Source organism: Meriones unguiculatus, chromosome 12 (genome assembly GCF_030254825.1).
Source record: "Meriones unguiculatus strain TT.TT164.6M chromosome 12, Bangor_MerUng_6.1, whole genome shotgun sequence".
Taxonomy (NCBI): domain Eukaryota; kingdom Metazoa; phylum Chordata; class Mammalia; order Rodentia; family Muridae; genus Meriones; species Meriones unguiculatus.
The window spans coordinates 73,772,610-73,797,647 of NC_083360.1; the positions used below are offsets into that span (position 1 = coordinate 73,772,610).

The 25,038-nt window shown below is 42.2% G+C and overlaps 1 protein-coding gene across 2 annotated transcripts in view; it reads left to right on the forward strand.

Annotated features, from left to right (window-relative positions):
- Nucleotides 1–25,038, forward strand: part of Tek (TEK receptor tyrosine kinase) — a 114,732-nt gene that overhangs the window by 27,759 nt on the left and 61,935 nt on the right. For both annotated transcript variants that reach the window (XM_060365875.1, XM_060365876.1), the window contains exons 2-4: nucleotides 9,920–10,231; nucleotides 23,691–23,801; nucleotides 24,231–24,383. In XM_060365875.1, coding sequence (XP_060221858.1) covers nucleotides 9,920–10,231; nucleotides 23,691–23,801; nucleotides 24,231–24,383 — 576 coding nt within the window. The remainder of the gene's footprint in view (nucleotides 1–9,919; nucleotides 10,232–23,690; nucleotides 23,802–24,230; nucleotides 24,384–25,038) is intronic.

Consider the following 25,038-nt stretch of genomic DNA (forward strand, 5'->3'; position numbering starts at 1 on the left):
TCATTTGTGTGTGTGTGTGTGTGTGTGTGTGTGTGTGTGTGTGTGTGTGTGTATGAGTGCGTTTGTGTGCACATGTGTGAGCGGGTGCAGATGTATGTTTGTGAGCTTGGGTGTGCGTGTAGAGACACAATCTTGAGCGCCATCTCTCAGACATTATGCCTCTTGGGTTTTTGTTTTCTTTGTTTGTTTGTTTGGTTTGGTTTGGGTTTTTTTTGTTTTGTTTTGTAACAGACTCTCTTGTCGGTCTGGGGGGTCTGGGGTTCATCGCTCAGACTTGGTTGGCTGGCTATTGAAACCTAAGGAGCCACCTATATCTACCCCTCCAGCGCTGGTGTGACAACGTGCCAGGCTTGGGCATCAAGGACTTTACCGAATGAGCTGTCTCCTCAGCATCTAGTCTTACACATCATTAACCTGATCATTCTTGAATGTGTGATCTCCATCAGTTATGTCCCAACCTCTGCATTGTATTAATTGTTGGGGGCAAAATGACGTGGAAAGTAGATTTCTTCAGGATGTTTGCAATGGAGCATGTTGAATCATAGATTTAATACCAGTGAGAAAAGAGTTCAAATTTCATATTTCTACTATGTGATATTGGGTTGATTGAGCATGTGTGAGTTTCCTTTCTTTCTTTTTTGAGACAAAATCCTTTCTATGCAGCCTGGTCTGGCGTCAACCTCATGATCTTTCATCTCTGGCTGTATATTACTGTGTCTAGCTTGGGCTTTTAACAGTTTAACCTACAAAAAGATGCCTTTTCTTCAATATTGTGAAACTTCAAGTGGACAGTGTTTGTAAAGGCTGCTTTTTGTGTGTATGCAAGCCACTCTATCAAATTGCCCTCTTTTTTAGGAGCTAAAGAACAGGGCACCAGAGAGCTAAGGGTCTTGTTTAATTCTGTCATGCAGAAGAGAGGTGTCCCTTTGTGGGTGATGACATGTACTTTTGGGGGCAGAATAGAAGATTAGGGAATTGGGAAGACTAGTTAGGTAGCAAGAAGAAGAAAGAAAAGTGACCTGAGTCCAAAGACAGAGTCATGCCATTACAACACACTTCCCGGTAGTGAATAAACAAGGTTAGAGAAGAATGAGGAAACTACTTAAAGGAAGATGGTTTCAATTGACTCATGACTTCGGAGGTATTAGTCTGTGGTTCACATCCTGGCTGAATCTCTGCTGGTGATGAAGTGGCATGATGGCAAAGGCTGTTCACACTCTGAGCACAGGAAGCAGAGGGAGGGAGGAGCTGTAGACCAGGTACAACCTGGTCTACAGAGGCATGCTGCCATTGACTGACTTCCTCCAGCAGGGCAGGGCGGAGGCTCTAACACACCCCCATCCCCCCACAAACAGCATGGTGCCTGGAGGTCCAAACTCTCAACAGAGAGGCTGTGGGGAGAGCAGCTCATCTGATTCAACCGATAAAAGCCTCTTTGAGTAAAGTTGGGTAGAGAAGACCATTATTTTCAGGCTCAGGCATCTCATCTTGGGGGGGTCTCTATTCCCTTTGCCTTATGTCTTTTCCTACTTTTTTGTTTGTTTGGTTTTTTTTGTTTTTTTTTTTTTTTTTTTTTTTTTTTTTTTCTAGACAGGGTTTCTCTGTGTAGCCTTGGCTGTCCTGGATTCACTTTGTAGACCATGCTGGCCTCAAACCCACAGAGATCCACCCGCCTCTGCCTCCCTGAGTGCTGGGATTATAGGTGTGAACCACCACACCTGGCTTCTTTTCCTACTTTTTGATTGCCTCTCTTCAAAGTCTTTTCTCCATTTTCCTAGTTTCCCTCCATGCTACCCTGACATATTTGTAGCTGCTTTGAATTTCTCCCCCTCTAGTATAGATTTGGTCCTTCATATTATTACCCTGGAGTGAGAGAAAAGGTATCATCAGAGAAAAGTGAGAACTTGATGGCTGGCTTTAGCTTCAGCTTTTGTGTTAGTACAGACCTCTCTCTCTCTCTCTCTCTCTCTCTCTCTGTGTGTGTGTGTGTGGCTTCTATACAAGTTTCAAGTTTAAAAAAGTCCTTAGCTTGATAGTACCACACTCCTTCCATCTCTGGCAACTCCCATGATAGAGCTTGCATGTCAGCACACACATGTGCCAAATGTCTAACAAAATCCAGCTGTATGGATGCTCAGCTTCATCCCTGGAAATAAAAAAAAAATAATTGTCATCAGTTGTCTGATCCTAATTATAACTAACCTGTATTATTTGTTTTCTATGAAAATTTCTGGCATTTGGAGATGAGGGGAAAATGTCTTTCCCTCTGTCAGACAGACAAAGACCTCATTTGGCTGGAAAGCAGGAATGAGAAGTAGGAATGCCCCAGGAAGAAACTGGCTTGGCACAACTCCTGCATGAAAATAGTTTGTTAGAGGGACACAGCCCAGTCATTTCCAGGATACACTTGCCTGATTCTCAACTTCTAGTCATACAATAAAACGTTAGTAACTTCCTTTGTTGTTTCCAGTCTTGTGCATTTTGGTATCATCTTGTTAGATGTCTAATGTCTTAGAAGGAACTTTGAGGGTGAAGCCATTGCTCAAACACTTGCTGTATACATGAAAGGATCAAGGAGAACAAAGAGGAAAGGGGTGGCCCTGTGGAAATCAGGGCTGGGGAACTGGATTCCTTCCATGGAGACTGGAGTGCAGAGACATTCTAAAACTAACAACATAGGTTTAGGAGGCAGCAGGTAGAACTTAATGCCAACTCTAGGACAGATTTAAGATTTAAGAAGGAAGTTTTCATAAGTATTTAATTATTTCTTTAAAAATCCTGAGCAGTAGTTACTCTTCAGGGAAAATTTTCTGTCTTTTCATGTCTTTTGCATAGCCCCAGCCACCCAATCCTATTTTACTTTTTTTTTTTTTTAGAAATATACTTATTTATATTGTTAGTGTGTGTACATGTGTGTGCATATGTGCCTATGTGCCACAGTGAATGAATGAAGGTCTGAGGACCAATGTATGGAGTCAATTCTCTCCACTCTTACATGAATTCCAGGGATCAAAGCCAGGCCACGAGGTTCTCAAGGAAATACTTCATCCACCACGCCATCTCACTGACCCCATAGTTCTTTCTTGCTAAATATATACAAACGGTCCTTCCCATGCAGTCAAGTCTTAGTAAGTTCACTATTAAACAACCCCAGTGAGTTATGCAATTCCCTGTTATGGCACTAACATTATATTCATCAGTGTGATTGATTTTCCATATCTGTCTTTCGTCTTTGCTTGTAAGCTATGGGAGAGTTGAGATCTTCAGGGCCTAGCATTTAATAAATAGTGTTTAGTTAATGAACATATAAATGGTAGTTTTTAAAGGATAATTTTCCTCTTCTAATTAGACTACAACTCATACAATTGCCCAACTATTCGTCATAGCTTTTGCATTGACTTTACTTCCTTGGCTCATCATAGGGTCTAAATTCCAGAACTGCTTTTGGCTAAGGCCTTTTGGGGTTCATTGCCCTTCACCTGGATTTTGAAGTGCTTTGGGCCAAGATAGAACTAATAGTAATTTCAAATGCACATGACTTTAAGATATCCTGTTCTGTTACAAAAGTGAGAGATGGCTTAACCTGGATTTCCTCTGAGCTTGACAGTCTTTCAAGGTCAATAAGAAGGTGATTATTGGATCTGTGTGTCACTTGGATCTGGAATATGCTATTTGGAGTATGCTATTACTGAGGTACAGCAGAAGAAATTCTCACTGGCATTCATCACTGAAGCTTTCATTCATCTGTTTGAAAATGAGTTAAAATTGCTGACTGTTAAATATGTTTAATAAGTCAAAATCATTTTTCTTGTCAAATAAAATAAAATGTAAAGTCGAAATATAAAAACACAGCAAAAACTTGAGCAGCTCAGAAAGACTGTAAATATGTGTATAGGGAGGAGGCAGGTGTTGAATTCATTCTGTTGATTTTACTCCTTTTATTCTCAGAAACTTCAAAAACAGCTTTTAAGAAAATGAAAAATGATGATTCCTTGAACTCAAGTTTAAAAACACGATTCTTTCTCTAATTTTGAATTCAGTGTAGTTTGATTTTACAGGTGCTGGTTCAGGTCCAAAGCCATCCTGTGGCTACTTCTAAAGAAAAATATTTTCATTTCCATATTGTTGTTAGGAGATTACTATTCAAAGCAGCATCAAATGGGAAAAAAACCTAAGAGTGAAAACAAATGTTAGGGGCTGGGGATACAGCTCAGTAGCGTGCCAGTCTAGCATGTACACCATTCTCCATTCAACCCCCAGCATGATTAAGAGCAAAAAGAGATGTTGGGGAGATAGTTCAGTTGGTAAAGGGCTTGCCATGTAAGCATGAAGACCTGAGTTCAAGCCCCAGAACCGACGTGAAAGTCAGATGTGCTGGAGAAGTGGAGACAAGCAGATCCCTGCGGCTTGCTGGCCAGTAAACCTAACCCAACCAAAAACCAGGTATCAGGGAGAGACCCTGTCTCAAGCAACAAGGGGGATGGCTCCTGAGGAACAGCACCTGAGGTTAACCTCTATTCCCCACATCCTTGCGCATTTACGTGCACACACACATCCTTACATACACACCACTACCTCCAGCGCTGGAATTACGGGCACGCACAGTCGTGTCTCACTTTTTACACAGGTGTTGGGGATTCTAATCCAAGTCCTCAGGTCCTCATGCTTGGAGAGCTCATGCTATAGCCACTGTGCCATCTCCTCATCCTTGAAGGATCTGTCTCTTGACAGCTACTCTCAGGAGAACATTCTTTGGAACACGTTCTGTGTGTTTTGCCAGCTGTGTTGTCGCTGCCTCATCTTCCGTAGCATTTGTAGAAGGCCTCTTTAAAGGGCCTACAAGCAAAGGCCTTGCAAAGGCTCTTGCTGCCAAGCCTGGGACCCACATGGTAGGAGAGAACCGACTTCTGCAAGTTGTCCTCTGACCTCCACACACACAACATGACACACATGCCAACACACACACGCACACACATTCTAAAAATGTTATAAAAAGGACTTCTTTAAAGAAAGCATAGGCTACACTCATGCCCATTGCAAGGGGCCTCTGCTTTGTACTCTGAGAGTCTAACTACCTTCCTGTTTCTCCTTATTAAACTTTTTTGTAAGCCTTCCAGAACTGCTGTGTGCTATCACATTCTATATAATCAATCCAAAGACTGAAAAAGAAAATGCATCATTTGAATGCAAGTCGAAGGATGTACGTACGGTGTGGGTATAGAAATAGAGGACAAGAGACACATATTTCTATGGCTCCTTTTCCCTTTTGGTATATATATTATTAACAACAACAACAAAAAAAAAGCATTACAGATCCACTTCTCCTCAGACCCACCTGTGCTGTGGCTTCTGCAGCCAGTGGTCTTTGTGTGCTGGCCTTGGATGTGAAGACCCTGAAGTGGTGTGTGGCTCCCTCGGCTGTCACCCTCTTCAGTTGCTCCAGCTCTTCACTGAGCCCATTTCCAGACCACTGGCCGGAACCTGGCTGCCTTTTCCATCTTTTCCATCCTCTCTGGGCTCTTGTACTGAGGTGGGTGCCACCCTGGGGTTCGTACATTTCACCGCCTTCTCGGTGTGTTCTCTGGTCCTCTTGCCGAGATCAGTGCCTGCTCTCCTGGGCACCTTCCAGGCGTGTGTTCATTCTCCATCCCTATGGTGGAAGTGAAAGCAATGGCTATTTGCTGCCACCAGTCAGTGTGGATGTTAAATGCCAGCAAAGTTTGCTACAGCTTTTCCAGGATGACTAAAGACCTGGCGTCATACTGTGGGCCTCAGGCAGAAGCACTGACTGTGGCTCTCGGCCCTCCTTTTTTTTTTTTTAATCTTTAATTTTATTTTTATTAATTACAGTTTATTCACTTTGTATTCCACCTATAGCTCCCTCCCCATCCCTTCCCAATCCTACCTTCCCTCCTCCTTCTCCATGCATACCCCTCCCCAAGTCCACTGATAGGGGAGGTCCCTCTCTCCTTCTTTCTGATCTTAGTCTATCAGATCTCATCAGGAATGGCTGCATTGTCATCTTCTGTGGCCTGGTAAGGCTGCTCCCCACTCAGGGGAAGGTGATCAAAAAGCAGGCCAATCAGTTCTTGTCAGAGGCAGTCCCTGTTCCCATTACTAAGGAACCCACTTGGACACTGAACTGCCATGGGTTACATCTATGCAAGGGTTCTAGGTTATCTCCATGCATGGTTCTTGGTTGGAAAGACCAGTCTCAATGAAGACCCCTGTGCCCAGATTTTTTGGTTCTGTTGCTCTCTTTGTGGAGCTCCTTTCCCTCCTGGTCTTTCTATCTCCCCCTTCTTTCATAAGATTCCCTGGAGTCTGCAAAAAGTTTGGCTATGAATCTCGACCCTCCTTTTTAAGGGAAGGGTAGTAACATATCCTTTTTTTTTTTCACATTTACTTCCTATGTGTAGGTAACTTTGCACATCTAAGTAGACTGTGAAAGGTTTGCTGCTGGCATTTCCGTTTGACCACCCAGTACTCCCCTGGTAGGTCACCCCTGAACTTGGTCTCATGCATCACCTTCTGAAAGTCATTTAGACACAAACAGACATAGATTCTATTTTAAGAAAACGGAAATGAACGTAGTAGGTATTTTGTTACCCAGAGCTCATATGTACAATCCTGTTTCCATCATTAATGGTCTGTCTCTGTTGCAAATGGTCCCTGTTAGTAGTGACAGCAGAACTCACTGACGGAGAAGGGCCTGATATAGTCGATATATCGAAAAAGGGGGAACACTGTGATAAAGGTCAAACTCTCAAGTACTTGGTTTTATTTTTCATCATTGAAAGTAGTAGCTGAGAGGGACAAGGTCATGAAGAAACCTGATTCACACCTAGTTGGTCTTTACAAATTTCCTAAAGTTGTGAGATGATGCAGACCTAGTGCCAGCGCTAAGCTGAGAGCAGACCTCATGGCTTTGGCAAGTCAGCTGACTGGGCTTAGAAGTGGGGCTGGACGGAGCTACAGTTAGAGGAATGAAGAGCGTTTCCTTCCTGAGGAAGACCTTCTGTGGGACATGCCTGAAATGAGGACAGCAGGAGGTGAGACGGTGCTGTCAGGAGCCTGGCTGGACCTGTGTATGGAAGGGGAAGTGTGAACTGGAGTTATTTTTGGAGGCTGGAATTTCACTTTGAGATTTTTTTTTTTCTGGCTCATCCTATCTGCAACAATTTTATGATCTGTCTAGGTTGGCGTCATCAACTTGATACAGCCTGGAGCCATCTGAGAAGTTTCAACTGAGGAATTGCCTGGATCAGGCTGGCCTGTGGCTATGTCTGTGCAGGATTGTCCTGCTTATTAATTGAATGGGAGCACCACTTCTGGGGCAGGTGGTCCTGATTGCGTAAGAAAGCTAGTTAAACACGAGTAGGACGTGAGCCATAGAGCAAGCTAGCAAGCAGCATTCCTCCACTGGTTCTGGTTAGAGTTCTTGCGTAAGTTTCTTCTGTGATTTCCCTGACACAGGAGTGTAAACTCCTTTCTTTCCAAGTTGCTTTCGGTCAGGGTGTCGAAGCATGGCGACCAAATGAAGCTAAGGCATTATCCCCAACTTCACATTTTCCAGGGATCTTACAGGTGAGGTTAGAAGAGGGATGCTTCAAGATCAGGCGTGGAAAACTATGCTCTGTTCATTCCCCGCCCCCATTCTCATGTATAAAATGGAGCTGTAAGTCCTACTTATATTGACTTGACCCTGAAATTCTTCCCAATTAATCAGGTAAAGATGTAACTCCTCAAACACCACTGCTCACAGCGAACACTGGCAACTGGCTTGGCAAACAACCTGTATGAGCAGTACTTTACTAAGTGCTCAAGCAAGATCCGGCAAATAAACTCCAGTCCACCTCAGATCCATGGCCACCTTTCGGTGACATTCTGTAAAAAAGCAACACGTTCGTTTTTGTTTCCTTGTAATCTAAGTATCAAAAGAAGAGAGAAACTGGACAAGGGCCTGGGAGAGAGGGAGGTAGATAGAGGGGCAAATGCATGGGTAGAGAATTTTTTTTTTTAATGTAAATGTAGTTTTCTTGTTTCTTGAACAAATGTTGAAGGTCAGGCAGTAGGGGTGTGGTTTGGTGTGAGGCATTCAGGAAACAGAGTAAAGGGAAATGGAACGCTGTCGTCAGGTGCTGCATTTGTGCCTGACAATGCTTGTAAGTACTTTATGGTATCTAATCTTTATGAGGCATGTGTCTTATCAGCACCATTGTAAAGAGGAGGCAAAGGAGGCCCAGAAGGAAATGAAGAGTTCACTTACTCACTGTCTTTCTATTTTCTTTAGGAATTTAATGTGAAACCATAGTGATATCTTTATTTAAAAAATTATTCTTTTATTAATTACATTTTATTCACTTTGTATCCCAGCTGTAGCCTCCTCCCTAATCCCCTCCCAATACCATCCTCCTTCCCTCATCTCCTCCCATGCCCCTCCCCAAGTCCACTGATAGGGGAGGTCCTCTTCCCCCTCCCTCGAAAATACTGCCTGTGTTTTGAAGAAGAAACTGAACTATTGCCAGTCTTTGCAACCAAGTTCATAATATATCCTGAGATCGTTTAAGATTATGTATTTAATCTATGGTCCTACTGTGTACTCAGCCTTCTAACCTGTTTAACCTGCCGTTAAGAAAGCAATGTAACTGAACCTTACTCTGCTTTGGATTTCCCAGGCAATCAGCTTTTACAGCCTAAGCTAACGCATAGCTTTACTCTTTAACTATGTAACCTGCCATGCCCGCTGATCCTGAAGAGTCTATGCAGGTGTGCATGTTGTGGTAATCATTTGCTGAAAGCAGTCACCAGGTTAAAAATAACCTTAAACAACCAGTGTCTTATAGCTGTTGGGAGCAATAAGTGGGTGGAGATAGGCTGATGACAGCTGGGTGTGCTTTTAGGTGCTTTCCTGGGTTACCGAAGTCGCTTCTCCCCTTGGGAAATGCTGTTAAAAATTTCTGTCCACAAGTGTCCCGCATTCCTTCCCCATACCACGTTTTCTGTGCTGTTGAATAAATACGGAGCAGAGCCCTATGTTACAAGTAACACAGACAGGCAGCCAGGACAGACACAGACCAGACATGGACATCAGACAGGTAACACATACAGGCCATAAGCCACAAGTTACGCGCAGATTGAAGGCGTAGGGAGAGAAGCAGGTTCATACTTACTCACTGTCTTTCTATTTTCTTTAGGAATTTAATGTGAAACCATAGTGATATCTTTATTTAAAAAATTATTCTTTAATTAATTACATTTTATTCACTTTGTATCCCAGCTGTAGCCTTGGTCTAAACTGTTGTAAGAGGAAGTCTTTTTTTTTTCACCCCTTATTGTGACATTGATACATTCTGGTGACCCCTCTGAGGTTTCTTTAGTGAGTAATTGACACAGGAAACTGCATAATATTTTGAATATGAAGGTCTATACAGTGAGCTAACTATATAGTTGATATATACCTTTCGTATGCTCAGTTGGCAGTTTGATAGCATCAAATCAGTAATTAAAAACAAATAATGATAAGTGTTAATAATATTATTATATTATTTTCATTAATTATCTCAATTGCGCAAACATTTAATGAATGCCTCCAGCAGCTATGTCTCAAGAAATATATTAGGGAGGCGTGTGGGTGTACACATACACACATACCTATATGCTTGTACACAAACACATACACACACAGATTGTTTAGGGAAAATAACAGTCCAAGTCCATTGCAGATAGAGTGTTCAGTATGGCAGATGAAAGAACGAGTGCTTGGTAAAGAGTTTTGGCTGTTTCCAGTGGAATATAGGAACATGATCAGAACATTTTAAGAGGACTGTTTTATGACAATTTTTAAATGAGGCTTTAGCTTGACCTGTGGAGCCATGTGAATGGCTATCATCTTGCATGATGCTCTCTCTCTTTCTAGGAATAGTAGAAGGAGCTATGGACCTGATCTTGATCAATTCCCTACCTCTTGTGTCTGATGCTGAAACATCTCTCACATGCATTGCCTCTGGATGGCACCCCCACGAGCCCATCACCATAGGAAGGGACTTTGAAGCCTTAATGAACCAACACCAAGATCCACTGGAAGTTACTCAAGACGTGACCAGAGAATGGGCGAAGAAGGTTGTTTGGAAGAGAGAAAAGGCCAGTAAGATCAATGGTGCTTATTTCTGTGAAGGTCGGATACGAGGGCAGGCGATAAGGATACGAACCATGAAGATGCGTCAACAAGGTAAGATGGATGGACAGGTTGGATTCATGGGGGTGCACACACATTTCGACTGCTCTTGGAGTGTAGAGGCTAAAGACACTGTCTTCCTCAGTATTGCTTATCTCTGCTACTCAGAACATGAGAGATGAAAGGTACAGCGCAGCCTAACCTCCTCCCTAGACTGGGACCAGACAAGCCAAACTCTTACTATACATCATGTCTGGTTCATACTATGGAACAGAATATGTTGTACATTCTAATTGCCTCATAACGTTATGAACATATAATTATGTTGCATGTATATGAAAATAGCTCTGCAAAATTATTTCCTATTTTGACATTGCTCATGTATTTTTTAAAAAATTAATTTACTTATTTTTTATTTTATGTGCTGTTTGCGTTTTGCCTGCATGTTTGTTTGTGGAAAGGTGTCAGCTCTTGGAGTTACAGACAGTTGTGAGCTGCCATGTGGGTGCTGGGAATTGAACCTGGGTCCTCTGGAAGAGCTGTCAGTGTTCTTAACCACTGAGCCATTTCTTCAGTCCTAGTGTATTTTCTTTGTTTGATATTTTGTTTGGTCTGTTTACAAATGTTCTTAAAAGCAGTTTATGTTTTAAAAGAAAAACATGGTCTAAAATATTTCCAAAAGGTAGCTGGAGAGATGGCTCAGCAGTTCAGAGCTTTTCTTGTAGAAGAGCTGGGACCGGTTCCCAGGCCTCACATAAGGGAGCTCACAGTGCCTGTGACTCCAGCTCTAGCATACCTGACACTCTCTCCTTGGCTTTGAGGATACCCGCACACATGTATCCACACACACACATATGCACATATTCAAAATAAAATAAATCTGATAATCTGATGGTTGGAGAGATAGCCCAGAAGTTAAGAGCACTTGTTACTCTCTCAGAGGACCTGGGTTCAATTTTTAACGCACACACACACACACACACACACACACACACACACACACACGCAGGCTGGCTCATAATCATTCATAGCCCTGTTTCCAGGCTATCCAATGTGTTTTTATGGCCTCCGAGGGCACCAGGTACCAGATACACAGACATACATGCAGGAAAAACACATACACACATGAATAATCTTTTTAAAAGCCTTAAAATTTAATACATTAATTAAAAAGAGATAAATTCAATGGAAAATATCTATCTGTAACTCAATTAAATTGGTTTCTTGTATTGATGACTTTTTATTTTGAAACAATTACTTATTATTATTTATTTTACAAAACTCATAATTAATGTAATATAATTAACATAATTATAGAATATAATCTTTATTAGTTATTTATACTTTATCTAATTAAATATTTGAACAAGATATTGTATAACATAATCACAAATAGGTACACAGCTATAACCATTTATATCTTTCAAAACTGGGCCTGAAAACCACATTGTGTTGGTTGGCTATAGCTTTATTGGACTGACCTTGGCTGGAGGAACTTGGCTCAGTTCAATATGTCTATTGTCTTTAGCAGGGCTAACCTAGGTATGTTCTCATGGAGATGAAAGAGGAGGAAGAGAACAAATGCAAGCTTGAGACTTCTTAGACCCCGAGCTGGGACCTACATGTTATTACTAAGCCCTCATTTTATTGCCCTGGAGAAGTCAAACAGCTGAGCTTAGAATCTGAGCAAGGGGTGGTACCACAGTGGCAAAAAGCATGATTTTAGAGAAGAGTGGGGAACTGTGACCCTCTTTGTAAGCTACCATTCTGGGAAGGAGGCCACACTTTATTTTTAGTGCTCGAGTACCCAGGCTCCATTCCGAAAATATTAGAATGCTGAAGGAGAATTTTGAGAGCTTCTCTCCTCTATTTCTTCATATATATATATATATTCATACACATACACACACACACACACACACACTGTGGCCCTGAACCTTACTCCACAGGGTGTATATGACAGATGGAGCCATCGTGCCAAAGCTGAAGTCTCAATGTGATGGCATTTTGTTAGTGTGCAAACATTATTCAGTGACCTGTTCTGAGGCTTCTGGACATGGACAGGCTAGTAGATGGATGTCTGATAGATTAGATTCATTTGATGGATTGGTGCTGTCCTCTGTGAGGGAGGCACAGATTTCAGGCTGTGATGACCTTATCTTGATCTCAAAGGACTGTTCTGTCCTCTCGCCTATTAGCCACCTTCTTTGAATGGCTGAAACCTCAAATAAAGACATCTTTTTAAAGTTTTGTTGCCTAAGCACAGGGCTCAAGAGTTGCCAGTTCATGAGCACTGTGAGCACTTTCAAAGGTTTAATTTCTTTTTCTTTTAAAAGATTTTTTTTTTTTTATATCCTGCTGGGCAGAGTCTTTCAGAGGCCCTCTGTGGTAGGCTCCTATTCTGTTTCCTGTTTTCTCCTTCTTCCAATGTCCATCCCATTTGTCTTTCTGAGTGAGGACTGATCATCTTACCCTCGGTCCTTTTTGTTTAGCTTCTTTAGGTGTACAGATTTTAGTATGTTTATCCTATATTTTATATATATATATATATATATATATATATATATATATATATATTCCACTTATAAGTGAGTATATACTGTGTGTATCTTTCTGCTTCTGGGATACCTCACTCAGGATGATCTTTTCTAGATCCTACAATTTGCCTGCAAATTTCATGATTTACTTGTTTTTAATTGCTGAGTAGTATTCCATTATGTAATCGTACAGCAATTTCTGTATCCATTCCTCCATTGAGGGACATCTGGGTTGTTTTCAGGTTCTGGCTCTTACGGATAGAGCTGCTATGAACATGGTTGAATACTGAGACTCATAACCAAACTTTGGGCAGAGTGCAGGAAATCATAGGAAAGAAAGGGGGTTAGTAAGACCTAGAGAGCTCCACAAGGAGAGAGACAGAACCAAAGTAGCTGGGCCCAGGTCATTTCTCAGACTGATACTCCAACCAAGGACCATTTGTGGATATAACCTAGAACCCCTGCACAGATGTAGCCCATGGCAGCTCAGTATCCAAGTGGGTTTCCTAATAAGGGGAACAGGTACTGTCTCTGACATGAACTCAGTGGCTGGCTCTTTGAACACCACCACCACCACCACCCCACCACCCCGCAATGGGGAGCAGCCTTGCCAGGCCACAGAGGAAGACAATGCAGCCAGTCCTGATGAGACCTGATAAACTAGGGTCAGATGGACGGGGGAGGAGGAACTCCCCTATCAGTAAACAAGGGGAGGGGCATGGGAGGAGATAAGGAAGGGTGAGATTGGGAGGGAATAAGGAAGGGGGCTACAGCTGAGATGCAAAGCAAATAAACTGTAATTAATATAAAAAATAAAAATTTAATTTTAAAAAAATTAAAATTTTGACTAAAAAAAGATTTTTAAAAATTTTTGTGTACGTGAATATTTTGCTTCCACATACGTCTGTGCACCATGTATGTGCCTGCTGCCTACAGAATCCAGAAGAGGGTGGTGAATTCCCTGGGACTGGAGTTACAGATAGTTGTGAGCCATCATGTAGGTGCAGAGAACTGAACCCAGGTCCTTTGCTAAAATAACTTTTCTTACACTGATCCACATTTCCATGCCTCTCAGGGACTTAACTTTTTTTTTTTTTTTTTTTTGGTAGCTGAGAGTGGGGGTTTTATTTTTTTCTCATTTATTTATTTTATTCACTGTACGTTCTTGTAGCTCCTTCCCTCCTCCCCAACTAGTCCCATTCTCCCTCCCTTTCCCTTTTCTGAGGAAAAGGAGGGCTCCCTTTCCCATCCACCCCAGCTTGCATCAGGACTGAGCGTGTCCTCTTCCCCTGTGGCCTGTCAAGGCAGTCCTGCCAGGGAAAAGTGATCTAAAAGCTAGCAAGTGAGTCCTAGTCCGAAGCAGTCCCCACTTCCCTTATTAGAGGACCCACTTGAAGCCTAAGCTGTCCATCTGCTACGTCTTTGTAGGTCCAGTTCATGTATGGTCAGTCCTTGGTTGATGCTTCAGTCTCAGCAAGCCTCTCTAGGCCCTGGTTAGTTGGCTCTATTGTTTTATTGTGGAGTTCCTGTCACTTCTGGGTCCTTTTCTCTTTCCTACCACTTTTCCACAAGACTCCCTATGCATGCACTAATGTTTGGCTGTGAATCCCAGCATCTGTTTTGAGGCACTGCTGGGTAGAGCCTCTCAGAGGACAGCTCTGATGGGCTCCTGTCTGCAAGCTTAGCAAAATGTTGTTCGTAGTGTCAAGGGTTGGCGCTCTCCCATAGGGTCTGTCTTTGGTTGAGCCAGGCATTGGTTTGGTATTCCCTCAGTCTCTGCTCTATCTGCTCTATCTTTATCACTGCACATCTTGTAGGCAGGGTAAATTTGGGGTCAAAGTTTTTGTGGATGGGTTGGTGTTCCCCTCCCTTTACTAGAAGACTAGTCTAGTTAGAGGGTGTCCTCTTCAGTCTGTATGGTCTCTGCTAATAGGAGTCTCTGCTTGAATCCTGTCATATCTTACCCTGACTTAGGTCTCCAGCTTGTCACAGAGATGTCCTCACCCTCAGGTTCTCTTTTCTCTACAGGCTTTCTGTCCTCTCACCCTTGCTCTCTTCAGGTCTGATCTCTAACCTCTTAACTCTCTGCTCCCCGTCTCCTACCTTGTTCCCTCTCTTCAACCATTACCTCTGTCTATTCTATCTCCTCTTCTGAGTGAGATTTATATATCCTCACTTGGGTTCAGGGACTTAATTTTAAATGATAAAGCAGGTACAGTTGAGTACCTCTGCACATTTTGATGTAAGAATCTTCAGGGCTTTTATTTTTACAATTTTTCTTTTAGTTTTGACTAATTTTTATTTGTTGTGTGTGTGGGTGCAGCATAGGTGTAGAGGTCAGAGGACAACTTTGTAAAATTGGTGTTCTCACACCACAGGGATTTGATCTTCACAGGGATCAATACTCATGGCCAGACTTGGCAGCAAGTGCCATTACTAGAGAACCTCCTTGCTGGCTCTTGTAGGGCTTAAAGGTGTTTACAAGTCACCTGTGGCTCTTTTATGTGGCTCTTTTAAAATGGAGACTTTGATTTAAAAGTGTGCTGAGACTGTTTATATCAAAGGGCCCAGAGATAAGCCCTACTCTCCCACAGACTGTACACTGAGTAGAGAGAGGTTAGGATCGGCCCCTCTCTGACATCCACCTAAAATCACTTCTTTGAATTCGATAAGTAAAATATTTGGAGGCAGCAAGCTCAATTTAAGGTCAAAAGTGATACAAATCTCTTTTCCTCACTAACAAAAGACTTTCAAAGCAAAACTATACTGTTCACCTTTAAATGACATTGGGGCAAGTGGGAAAAACACACCGCAGACATTCCCAGGAATGCAGTTCTCCACTGAGGGAACAGAGGTTGGGCAAAGGGATATGAGGTGTGCCAAAGCTATCATGGCTGACGGACAGCTCTGTTATTTTTCACATGTCATTTGGGTTTGATTTGTGTAACTCGTGTGTCATTTTGCCGAGTCTCCACATTCCTAAGGACAATGATCTGAGATTTGCGCCCCATTCCCTTAAAGTGTAAAGTGTCAAGATTCCCTCTTTGGGCTGTCTTGTGGTCACCCTTGATTAAATATAAATGGTAGTATGTAGAGCATATTGAAAGGAGTGTTGGAAGTTAAAAAAAACAAAAAACAAAAAACAAAAAACTATCGTTGATTGAGCTAGCCAGACTATGAACCTGGCTCCCAGAGGTAAAGATGTTTTAAATTCAGTTAAATGAGGTAAGGTAGGTTTGGATGGTGAGCAACAGTAAGATGGGGTCGGTTTTACACTTACATCATCTAAATGTGAATTCTTTCTCTACCATTCACCAGCTGAACAGCTAGAAACAAGTGAGTTGACTTCTGTTGGTCTCATTGGTCACTATCTGTGAAATGGGTATAAGAGCACCTACACACAGTTACGTTAAACTAAGGTTATGTATGTATATACATGTCTGTCTGTCTGGCTATCTCTATGTATATATGTGTATATAAAGCCTGATCCCAGGAACACACAGATTTACCCGGGTGTGCTCTCACACACTTGCATAAAGTAACACAGTTCAACATAAGGTGTTTATAAAGAGCCAAAAGGGGATTTCACATCCCTAGTTCAGAAATTGTGTGCATGGTCTCTACGTAGGCTTCTGTATAGCACTCTCAATGCTAGGCATTCTTTCTTCAGTTCTGAGCACTAGCTGTAAAAGTGCAAGGTGTCCACTGAAAGCCCCAACAGGAGCCAGAGCAAAGGGTGGAGAGAAGGAAGAGTGGAAGACAGCTGGGTATCCTAAGTCTAGGAGTGTTGGCTCAGGAAAGGTTACTTAACCGAAATCATAGATATTCCTTACTTGAAAATTAAGGTGGATAAAGATTTTTCTCAGGTGCTTCTGAAAATCAAATGAGATGCTTAAAAGTTATTAGCATTATCTGGGTTACCACAAAGGTTCAATCACTATTATAGTACATTAGAATAGTAATTTAGTGGGGGGTTGGTGATTTGTTTGTTTTGAGATGGTGTCTTGTTATGTAGCCTTGGCTGGCAATCTTCCTGCTTCAGCCTCCCAAATGTTGAGATTAGAAGCAGGAACCACCATACCCAGCTCTAGCTGGCTTAGTTTTCCTACTCGTGGTTTTAGGGTATGTACTAATGGTGGAGGCACATACAAAACGGACAAAGAGGTTACATATTTTTGCCTTTATTTGGGCAGTAAGAACATCTTTGACTGGGGCTGGGTCTGCCTTTCCTGTTGGCCAATCAGTGGGGGAAATATGTGATAGAGAAGGTGATATGGATTATGGTATCAGGAAGACTTTCAAAACTATGCCATTGCCACTATTGGCTCCAGAGTAAAAGATCTTGGGAGGGCTCCATCAGCAAAGTGCTTTCGTGTGACTAGAAGTTTAATCCCAGAATTCTTGTTAAAAAAATAAATAAATAAAGTACATGCTTGCAATCTTAGAGGATTGTAGAGGCAGAGCCAGCAGGAACCCTGAGGATGGCTAGCCAGCCAGCCTTGCCTGACACCTAAGCTCCAGGTGAATGAGAGACTGTAGCTCCACCAAAAGAGCAGATGGCACTCCTAAAGTTGCCTTCTGACCTCCATGTTAGCCCGCACATGTGTTCATGCCAGAACACATGTGCATACCAGAAAACACGTGCACCCATGCATACACATACACACACACCATCATGGGAACTCACAGACTTGTCCAGAAACACAGCATAAGGACAAACAGCAATATGATGCCCCTTGCTGCTGACTCATACAACTTAGTAGGAAGTGGAAAATCCACTGGAGATATGCCAAACAGCTTAAATTGGCTTGCATACCCCAACAATCCAACTGTTTTTCATTTTGTTTTGTTTTAATCAATGGAATCATCATCCAAGACAATCAACAGCAGTTTGCTCACACATCAGTGGAGATTTATTTTGGGGGTAGTGAGTTCCAGATAAAGATCTGTAACAGTTTCAGATCGAAAGATCTGCTTCAGAATGAACCAGGAGAAGAAATGGACTTTTATTTTCTTTTCCTAGTTTCATTTTGAGAAGTAACTTTACAATAGACTGTCAAACTGCTTAACCATGACTATAAAGTTGATAGAGAGGAGCCATCTGTATCTAAATATAATATGAGTACATGAAGAATGTTTTTAATAGACAGGCAAAAAAGCTGAAATAAAATGCATCAAATTCATTCTTTTTGAGATAGGGGTCTCATGTAATCCAGGCTGGATGATACATACATGATACATACTAATCCCCAAGGTTAGTATGTATGTAAGGATGAGCTTTGAACTTTTGTTCCACTTCCCAAAATTGAGATAGCAAGAGTATACTAACATGATAGGCAAGCTCTCTACCGAGGGAGCCCAGCCTCCGCCCATATTCATTTTTCTGTCCTACAATTATTTTTTTTGAGTATGTCATATTGGAGACTATTTCCAGAAGACATTTCTCTGGCAACCTTATAAATGTTTCTATCTAGATTAGTCTTTTCTAAATGAGGGCTGCTAAGCCCCCATTAACAGAGGGAGCTCATCGTTGTCCTCAGGTCCTTCACTAGCTAATGAGTGTCGCTCCAAGGAGAGCAAACACCAGCCTCATTGCAAGGTCTGGCTGCAACTACCAGCAAGTTTTGTCTTTCAAAACAGATGTGGTCCTGCCCTCCTGCAGCCTCAAGGGAGCAGCAGGGGACATATACTGTGAACAAGGCTATGACTAGGATAGGGCAGGGTATTTGGAGAATCACCATGAGGCCATCTAACCTGGATCCTAGGGATATAAGGCCCCAATAGGCATGTAAATGCAGACTGATGGATGAGTCAGAGCTGGTAGGGAATGAAGGAAAGGAGTTAAGAGAAGAGACAAGTCGTAGATGGTGGCACACACCTCTAATTCCAGCACTCAGGGAGGCACCTTTGCTTACAGCTTCTCTCATCTGCTTCTTCTTCCTGCCCTTAAGTGAACAAATAAAGTGTGTTTTTAGTTTTCCCATCCACATGATATTATGCATATCGTCCTTCCAGTACAGGGCTTGGCAATCTCAGTGGAGTAGTTGGCCCAAGAAGTCTTGTGGACATTAGTATGCAGGCCGTGAGCTCCTGTCTTAGTTAGGATTTTGGTGCTGTGAAAAGACACCATAACCACAGCAACTCTTGCAATTGGGCCTGGCTTACAATTCAGAGGTTTAGTCCAATATCATCATGGTGGGAAACACGGCCGCATGGAGGCAGACATGGTGCTGGAGAAGGAGCTGAGAGTTCTACATCTTGATTCAGAGGCTGCAGAAGGAGACCAATGTGAGCTTGAGACCTCGAAGCCCATCCCCACAGTGACATACTTTCTACAACAAAGCTGCACCCTCCTAACAGTGCGACTCCTTACGGGCCAAGCATTCAAACATGATTCTAGGGGGCCATTCCTACTCAAACCACCACAGTTCTCTAATTGAAAAACAAAAACAAAACAAAAACAAAAAAAAACCCAAACTGGTCTTTCTAGAATTCCTGTGTGATCTTGAGCCAGGTTACTTTCTGTACCTCCGTATCCTCATTTGTAAAATGGGGAAAATGGCAGTGCTTATGTCATAAAGATATTATGAAAAATCAATCATGTAATGGGTTTAGATCAGTGTTTGGCCCATAGCACTATTAAATGGTTCTTCTTATTATGATCCAGGCAAGTCACATGGCCATGATGAATGCACACTGAACCTCCAACATGCTCCCAAACCACAGGAAGCCTGAAGTCAAGCATGCGACGTAACTCCTTTGCTAGTACTTGCAAAAAACAAAACAAAACAAAAAACCCACCAGCTTAGAGACATTCATGCAGGCGGACATCCACAGACCTTTGGTGTGGAGGTGCCCCTAAGAAAACAGGGAGCTAAGAGAGCAAGTCTGAAATAATAAAGAGCCACAGAGTGGGAGGAAAAAGCTACATTGAAGTTGAGCCTACGGAGGAATCTAAGTTCCTTTCCCAACACAATGCCCAGCGAAAAGTCCCACAGTCAACTAAACAGTCTCCACACAAAGGAGAGAAAATATAAACAAACCGCAGAGAAAGTCACAAAGATGAAATGATCAGAAAAGTTCTCACAGGAGTCTCTCACAGTCGGGAAGAACACTGTGTGTTAGGGTGACCAAATTGTCAACGTGAGGAGAGCTCTAGAGCCTATGTCCCCTGACCCTGCTTGCCTTCTCTGCATGCTGATCCAGTTTAGTTCCTGCTGACACCCATATGACAAATTCATCACAGGAGTGATGTCATTTCTTGATACTTGGCAAGGACGCTGTGAGCGCCTTGAGGCTTAGCTTCTACTACTTCATATTCATAACAGCCTTCACGGTGAATTTTATTTCTGAATTACAGATGAGAAAGCTGGAATTTGCAGAGGTGAAATTACTGGGTGACTGTCAGAGGATGGATGCATGCCCAAGGCCATCTGTTTCCAGAGCTCATACTGCCTTCTCTATCTCTTGCTCTATATGTTGCTCCCTCCAAGTTTGCCCTGGGCATCAAGTACATCAATGGCATTCACTTTCCTGAACATACCGGGGGGGACCTGGCAGGGAACTTTTCTTCAGTAAGCAGCCACAGCACATAGGCAAAAATTAGCAGACTACCAAAGTCTTCGCAGGGTGGTTCAAGGCATCTCCTGCCTTCACAAGGTAGCTTTCTAAGCTGGAAATACACAGAGCATTTAATAGGGTCTCTTGAGTTAGCCCCCATCCAAAAGACATGGGTAAAATAGGAAAACACTGACTAGAAAGTGTAGAAGCTTTATTCGTAATAGCCAGAACTTGGAAACAACCCAGATGTCCCTCAATGGAGGAATGGATACAGAAATTGCTGTACATTTACACAATGGACTACTACTCAGCAACTAAAAATAAGGAAATCATGAAATTTGCAGGCAAATGGTGGGATCCTGAAAAGATCATCCTGAGTGAGGTATCTCAGAAGCAGAAAGATACACATGGTATATACTCACGTATAAGTGGATACTAGACCTATAATATAGGATAAACATACTAAAAATCTGTACACCTAAAGAAGCTAAGCGAGAAGGAAGACCCTGGGTAAGATGATCAATCTTCACTCAGAAAGACAAATGGAATGTTCATTGGAAAAAGGAGAAAACAAGAAACAGGACAGGAGCCTACCACAGAAGGTCTCTGAAAGACTCTATGCAGAAGTGTATCAAAGCAGATGCTGAGACTCTTAACCAAACTTTGGGCAGAATACTGGGAATCTTATGAAAGAAAGGGGAGATAGTAAGAGCTGGAGCAGACAGGAGCTCCACAAGGAGAGAGACAGAACCGAAATATCTGGACACAGGGGTCTTTTCTGAGACTGATACTTCAACCCAGGATCATGCATGGATATAACCTAGAACCCCTGCACAGATGTAGCCCATCACAGCTCAGTCTCCAAGTTGGTTCCCTAGTAAGGGGAACAGGGACTTTCTCTAACATGAACTCTGTGGCTGGCTCTTTGACAACTCCCCCCACCCCCCAAGGGGGAGCAGCCTTGCCAGGCCATAGAGGAAGACAATGAAGCCAGTCTTGATGAGACCTGATAAGCTAGGGTCAGATGGAAGGGGAGGAGGACCTCCCCTTTCCGTGGACTTGGAGAGGGGCATGGGAGGAGATGAGGGAGGGATGGTGGGATTGGGAGGGAATGAAGGAGGGGGCTATAGCTGGGATACAAAGTGAATTAACTATAATTAATATAAAAAATTTAAAAACTAATTTTAAAAAAGACACTGACTAGAAAATTCTTCTTAAGGTCCTTAACAGAGCCTCTCTGATTTTTTTCCTTCTTTAAAATTTATTTTTTTAATTCTTTATCAATTACACTTTATTCATTTTGTATCCCTCCTGTGGTTCCCTCCCTCCTCCCATCCCAATCACTCTCTCCTTCCACCCTCTGCATGCATGCCCCTCCCCAAGTCCACTGATAGGGGAGGCCTTCTTTTCCTTCCTTCTGATCCTAGTCTATTATGTCTCATCAGGAGTGGCTGGATTGTCTTCTTCTGTGGCCTGGTAAGGCTGCTTCCCCCTCAGGGGGAGGTAATTAAAGAGCAGGCCAATCAGTTCATGTCAGAGGCAGTCCCTGTTCCTATTACAGTGGAACCCATTTGGATACTGAATTGCCATGGGCTACATCTGTGCAGGGGTCTTAGGTTATCTCCATGCATAGTCCTTGGTTGGAGTATCAGTCTCAGAAAAGACCCCTGTACGCAGATTTTTCGGTTCTGTTGCTCTCCTGATTTTAAGACTTAGTCCTGAACCAAAACTCTGTAGAATTTTTCTAGTTTGCCATCAAGTGCAAAATGTTGTGCTATTGACTTCTGATTTAGGCGCTTTCTGAGCGAAAAAGTGTCTTATTTATGCAGGTGTGCTTTGTAGCGTTCAGATAACTGGGGATTTGTTTCTATGAGTTTCCAAAGACCTTTAATGATTTTACTCACACTATCTCTATTTTTTTTTTCTTGGTAGTTTTTGGTCTGCTTGACTGATTTGTTGGTTTCAGAAAGTTGCCACTCTGCTTAGAGACTTTTCAGCTTCTGGCTTTTACTGTTGGTGCTTTGTTTCATGGGTTTGGAAGGCCTGGCATTAGTACACGAGCAAGCCATGCGAATGAGATTTTCTAAAGAGATTTTACTAGATGGCTCTGTCTCACCACATAGCAACTATTTTGATCCTTAAACATTTTGGGCATTAAAAATATTTTTCCAATGTAAGTACTGCAGAAGTGGTTTCTTTCAGCTAGTTTAGTACGTATTTTTCTGTTGCTTTATTCTCAAGATAATAGATCCATTTTCTTTGGTGTGTAGTTTATGAAAAGGCTGTATGTGTGTGTGTATACATGAATGTATATATTTTAACTCCTGGGATTTTCTCTCTTTTTACATGTATTCAGTATGTCTTCTGTCGCTTTAATCTGTGTGTGTGTGTGTGTGTGTGACGTGATTTTCCTTGTCCTCACTTGTTCTCTTTTTAATCATCTGTTGACTTCCATTTTCTCTTTTCCCCTAGGTTATATGTGTTGTTAATCTCCTCTTAGCATTAATCCTTCTGTTTTTTAACATTGATTTTATGCTACCTAAAGATAACGTCCCTCATTACTTCTTGTAATGTCATTCTCTGCAGATTATGGTGTACATTAAAGGAATTCAGACAGTTGCTTCTGGAAGAATGTTAGGCACTTTCATTCACACATCTTCTCCAGAACACCAAGCAACTGAGGCAATGTTGTTTTCCAAGCTCGACACGGAGGCAGAGGTTAAACTTATTGTTGGTACTGAAAGCCAAATACAGACTCCTTCCTGTTTCCCCCTCAGTGCTGACCAGTTTCACAACTGAGTCAGCTCATGCATGTTAATTAAAGGGCATAGGGCAAGGCATTAGCATCCCTCCTTGTCTTTCCTCTTCGATAGTTCAGTCTTTATATCATAAACATTTGCAGCATTATACCCATTCCCTTTTGTGTGCACTTACTCTTTTTTTTTTAAAGCAACAAACACCACTACATAAAAAGACCAAAAGAAAAATGAGAAATGTTAGTGTTATTCGAGGAAACTCATATTCCATTAGAATCCTTTCACAATTGGTAGGTATTGGGGAAGGGAAGCAGGTTCATAGTTAATATAGTTCATAGCTAGCATTAGGATATAGTGTAACAGTATATGTCAATCATTATAAAGTGCCCTTTTCCTAGTTATTTGCATTGTTAAATTATCATGTGTATATTGTGTGTCTATATTGGTATTTTATAAAGGAAATGACCATTCCTTTCATTAGATTCCTTAAAAGGCGCAGGTAATACAGTCTGTTATCTACTATTGTTCTTCATATCAGAAAAGCCAGCTGGTGCTTGGCTTGTGCTGGGTCTCATCCTCGAGACGTTGGTGTTCATTTGCTCCAGAGGAAAAAGCACATATTGATTAATTCGTTTGTTTATTGTCCTTCTCTTTTGAAAGCCTCCTTCCTACCTGCTACTTTAACCATGACTGTGGACCGGGGAGATAATGTGAACATCTCTTTCAAAAAGGTGTTGATTAAAGAAGAAGATGCCGTGATTTACAAAAATGGTGAGTCTGTCTCATCCTCCTTCACTGCGGTGGGAGACACTGGATGACCCCTAGCACATCACATGTTGCCATACTGCAGTTTCAAGGGCAGTTGTCCAAAAAGCTGCTATGATGCAAGCTTTTCAAATTCTGTCTATAGCAGAAGCCATCTTAGACAAGGTGCTTGGTTATTTAATTGAGCAAATTGAGGTAGGGATTCAAAGACCCATGCACATATATGCATAGACACATAGGGTGTAGACACATACAATAATTATAATTATAATATAATAATTATAATTATAATAATTATGCTGCGACATAATAGGTAGAGTCTCATATCCCAGCAGGTAAGATGTGAGGTTGTCTGACTGTAAGGTTAATTGATTATAAGGACAAATGAATGTGTTTGAGCACAACCTGTTTTCCTCCACGTCTCTCCCTTTTCAGGTTCGTTCATCCATTCCGTGCCCCGGCATGAGGTACCTGATATTTTAGAAGTGCACTTGCCTCATGCTCAGCCCCAGGATGCTGGCGTGTACTCAGCCAGGTACATAGGAGGGAACCTGTTCACCTCGGCCTTCACCAGGCTCATCGTCCGGAGTAAGTGACCGAGAGCCCACAGTGGCTCTACACTGATGTGGTTTTGGGTGATGGAAACCGGCAGTGCTGCAAAAGCAAAATGCAGGGATAGGTCAGGAGGACACCAAGGACTCTTGGAAATTTGACAGGGAGGTTGACAAGCAGTTGCAGAAAAAGCTGTATTCTAGGGAAGATGTGGGGTTCGAAAGTAATGGGGCTGGGGTAAGCTTTTCATCTAGGAGGTTTGCTGTTATTGCAGATAAGAACCACGATGATTTACCTCTATGTTTTATATTCCCAGTGGAAAGAATTAGCTTGGCCTAAGATGCCGAGGTGTCTACCAGCCTAAACCAGGAAGTCATAGACAAGAGTAGAGCTGTAAACCAGAACCCATAGTTGTGTTTTAGGGCCATCCCCACTGGAAAGGGAAATGGAAGTGAGGAGGATGGTTTCTGAGTACTAGGATGTGACAATCACAATAGGATGAGTTGGCTCATCTGGGCTGCTAGGTAAACATTTTTTTTTCCTTCAAGTCCCATGAGCTCTAGATCATTTAACACTCTAATTTGAACTTTACGTTTACATTTGAAAACTGCAAGAGTTAAAACTAGCAAAAACTTCCCTCTCCATTGTAATAATCATCAAGGTTGAAGGAGTTGGGACTAGTAATTTTTTT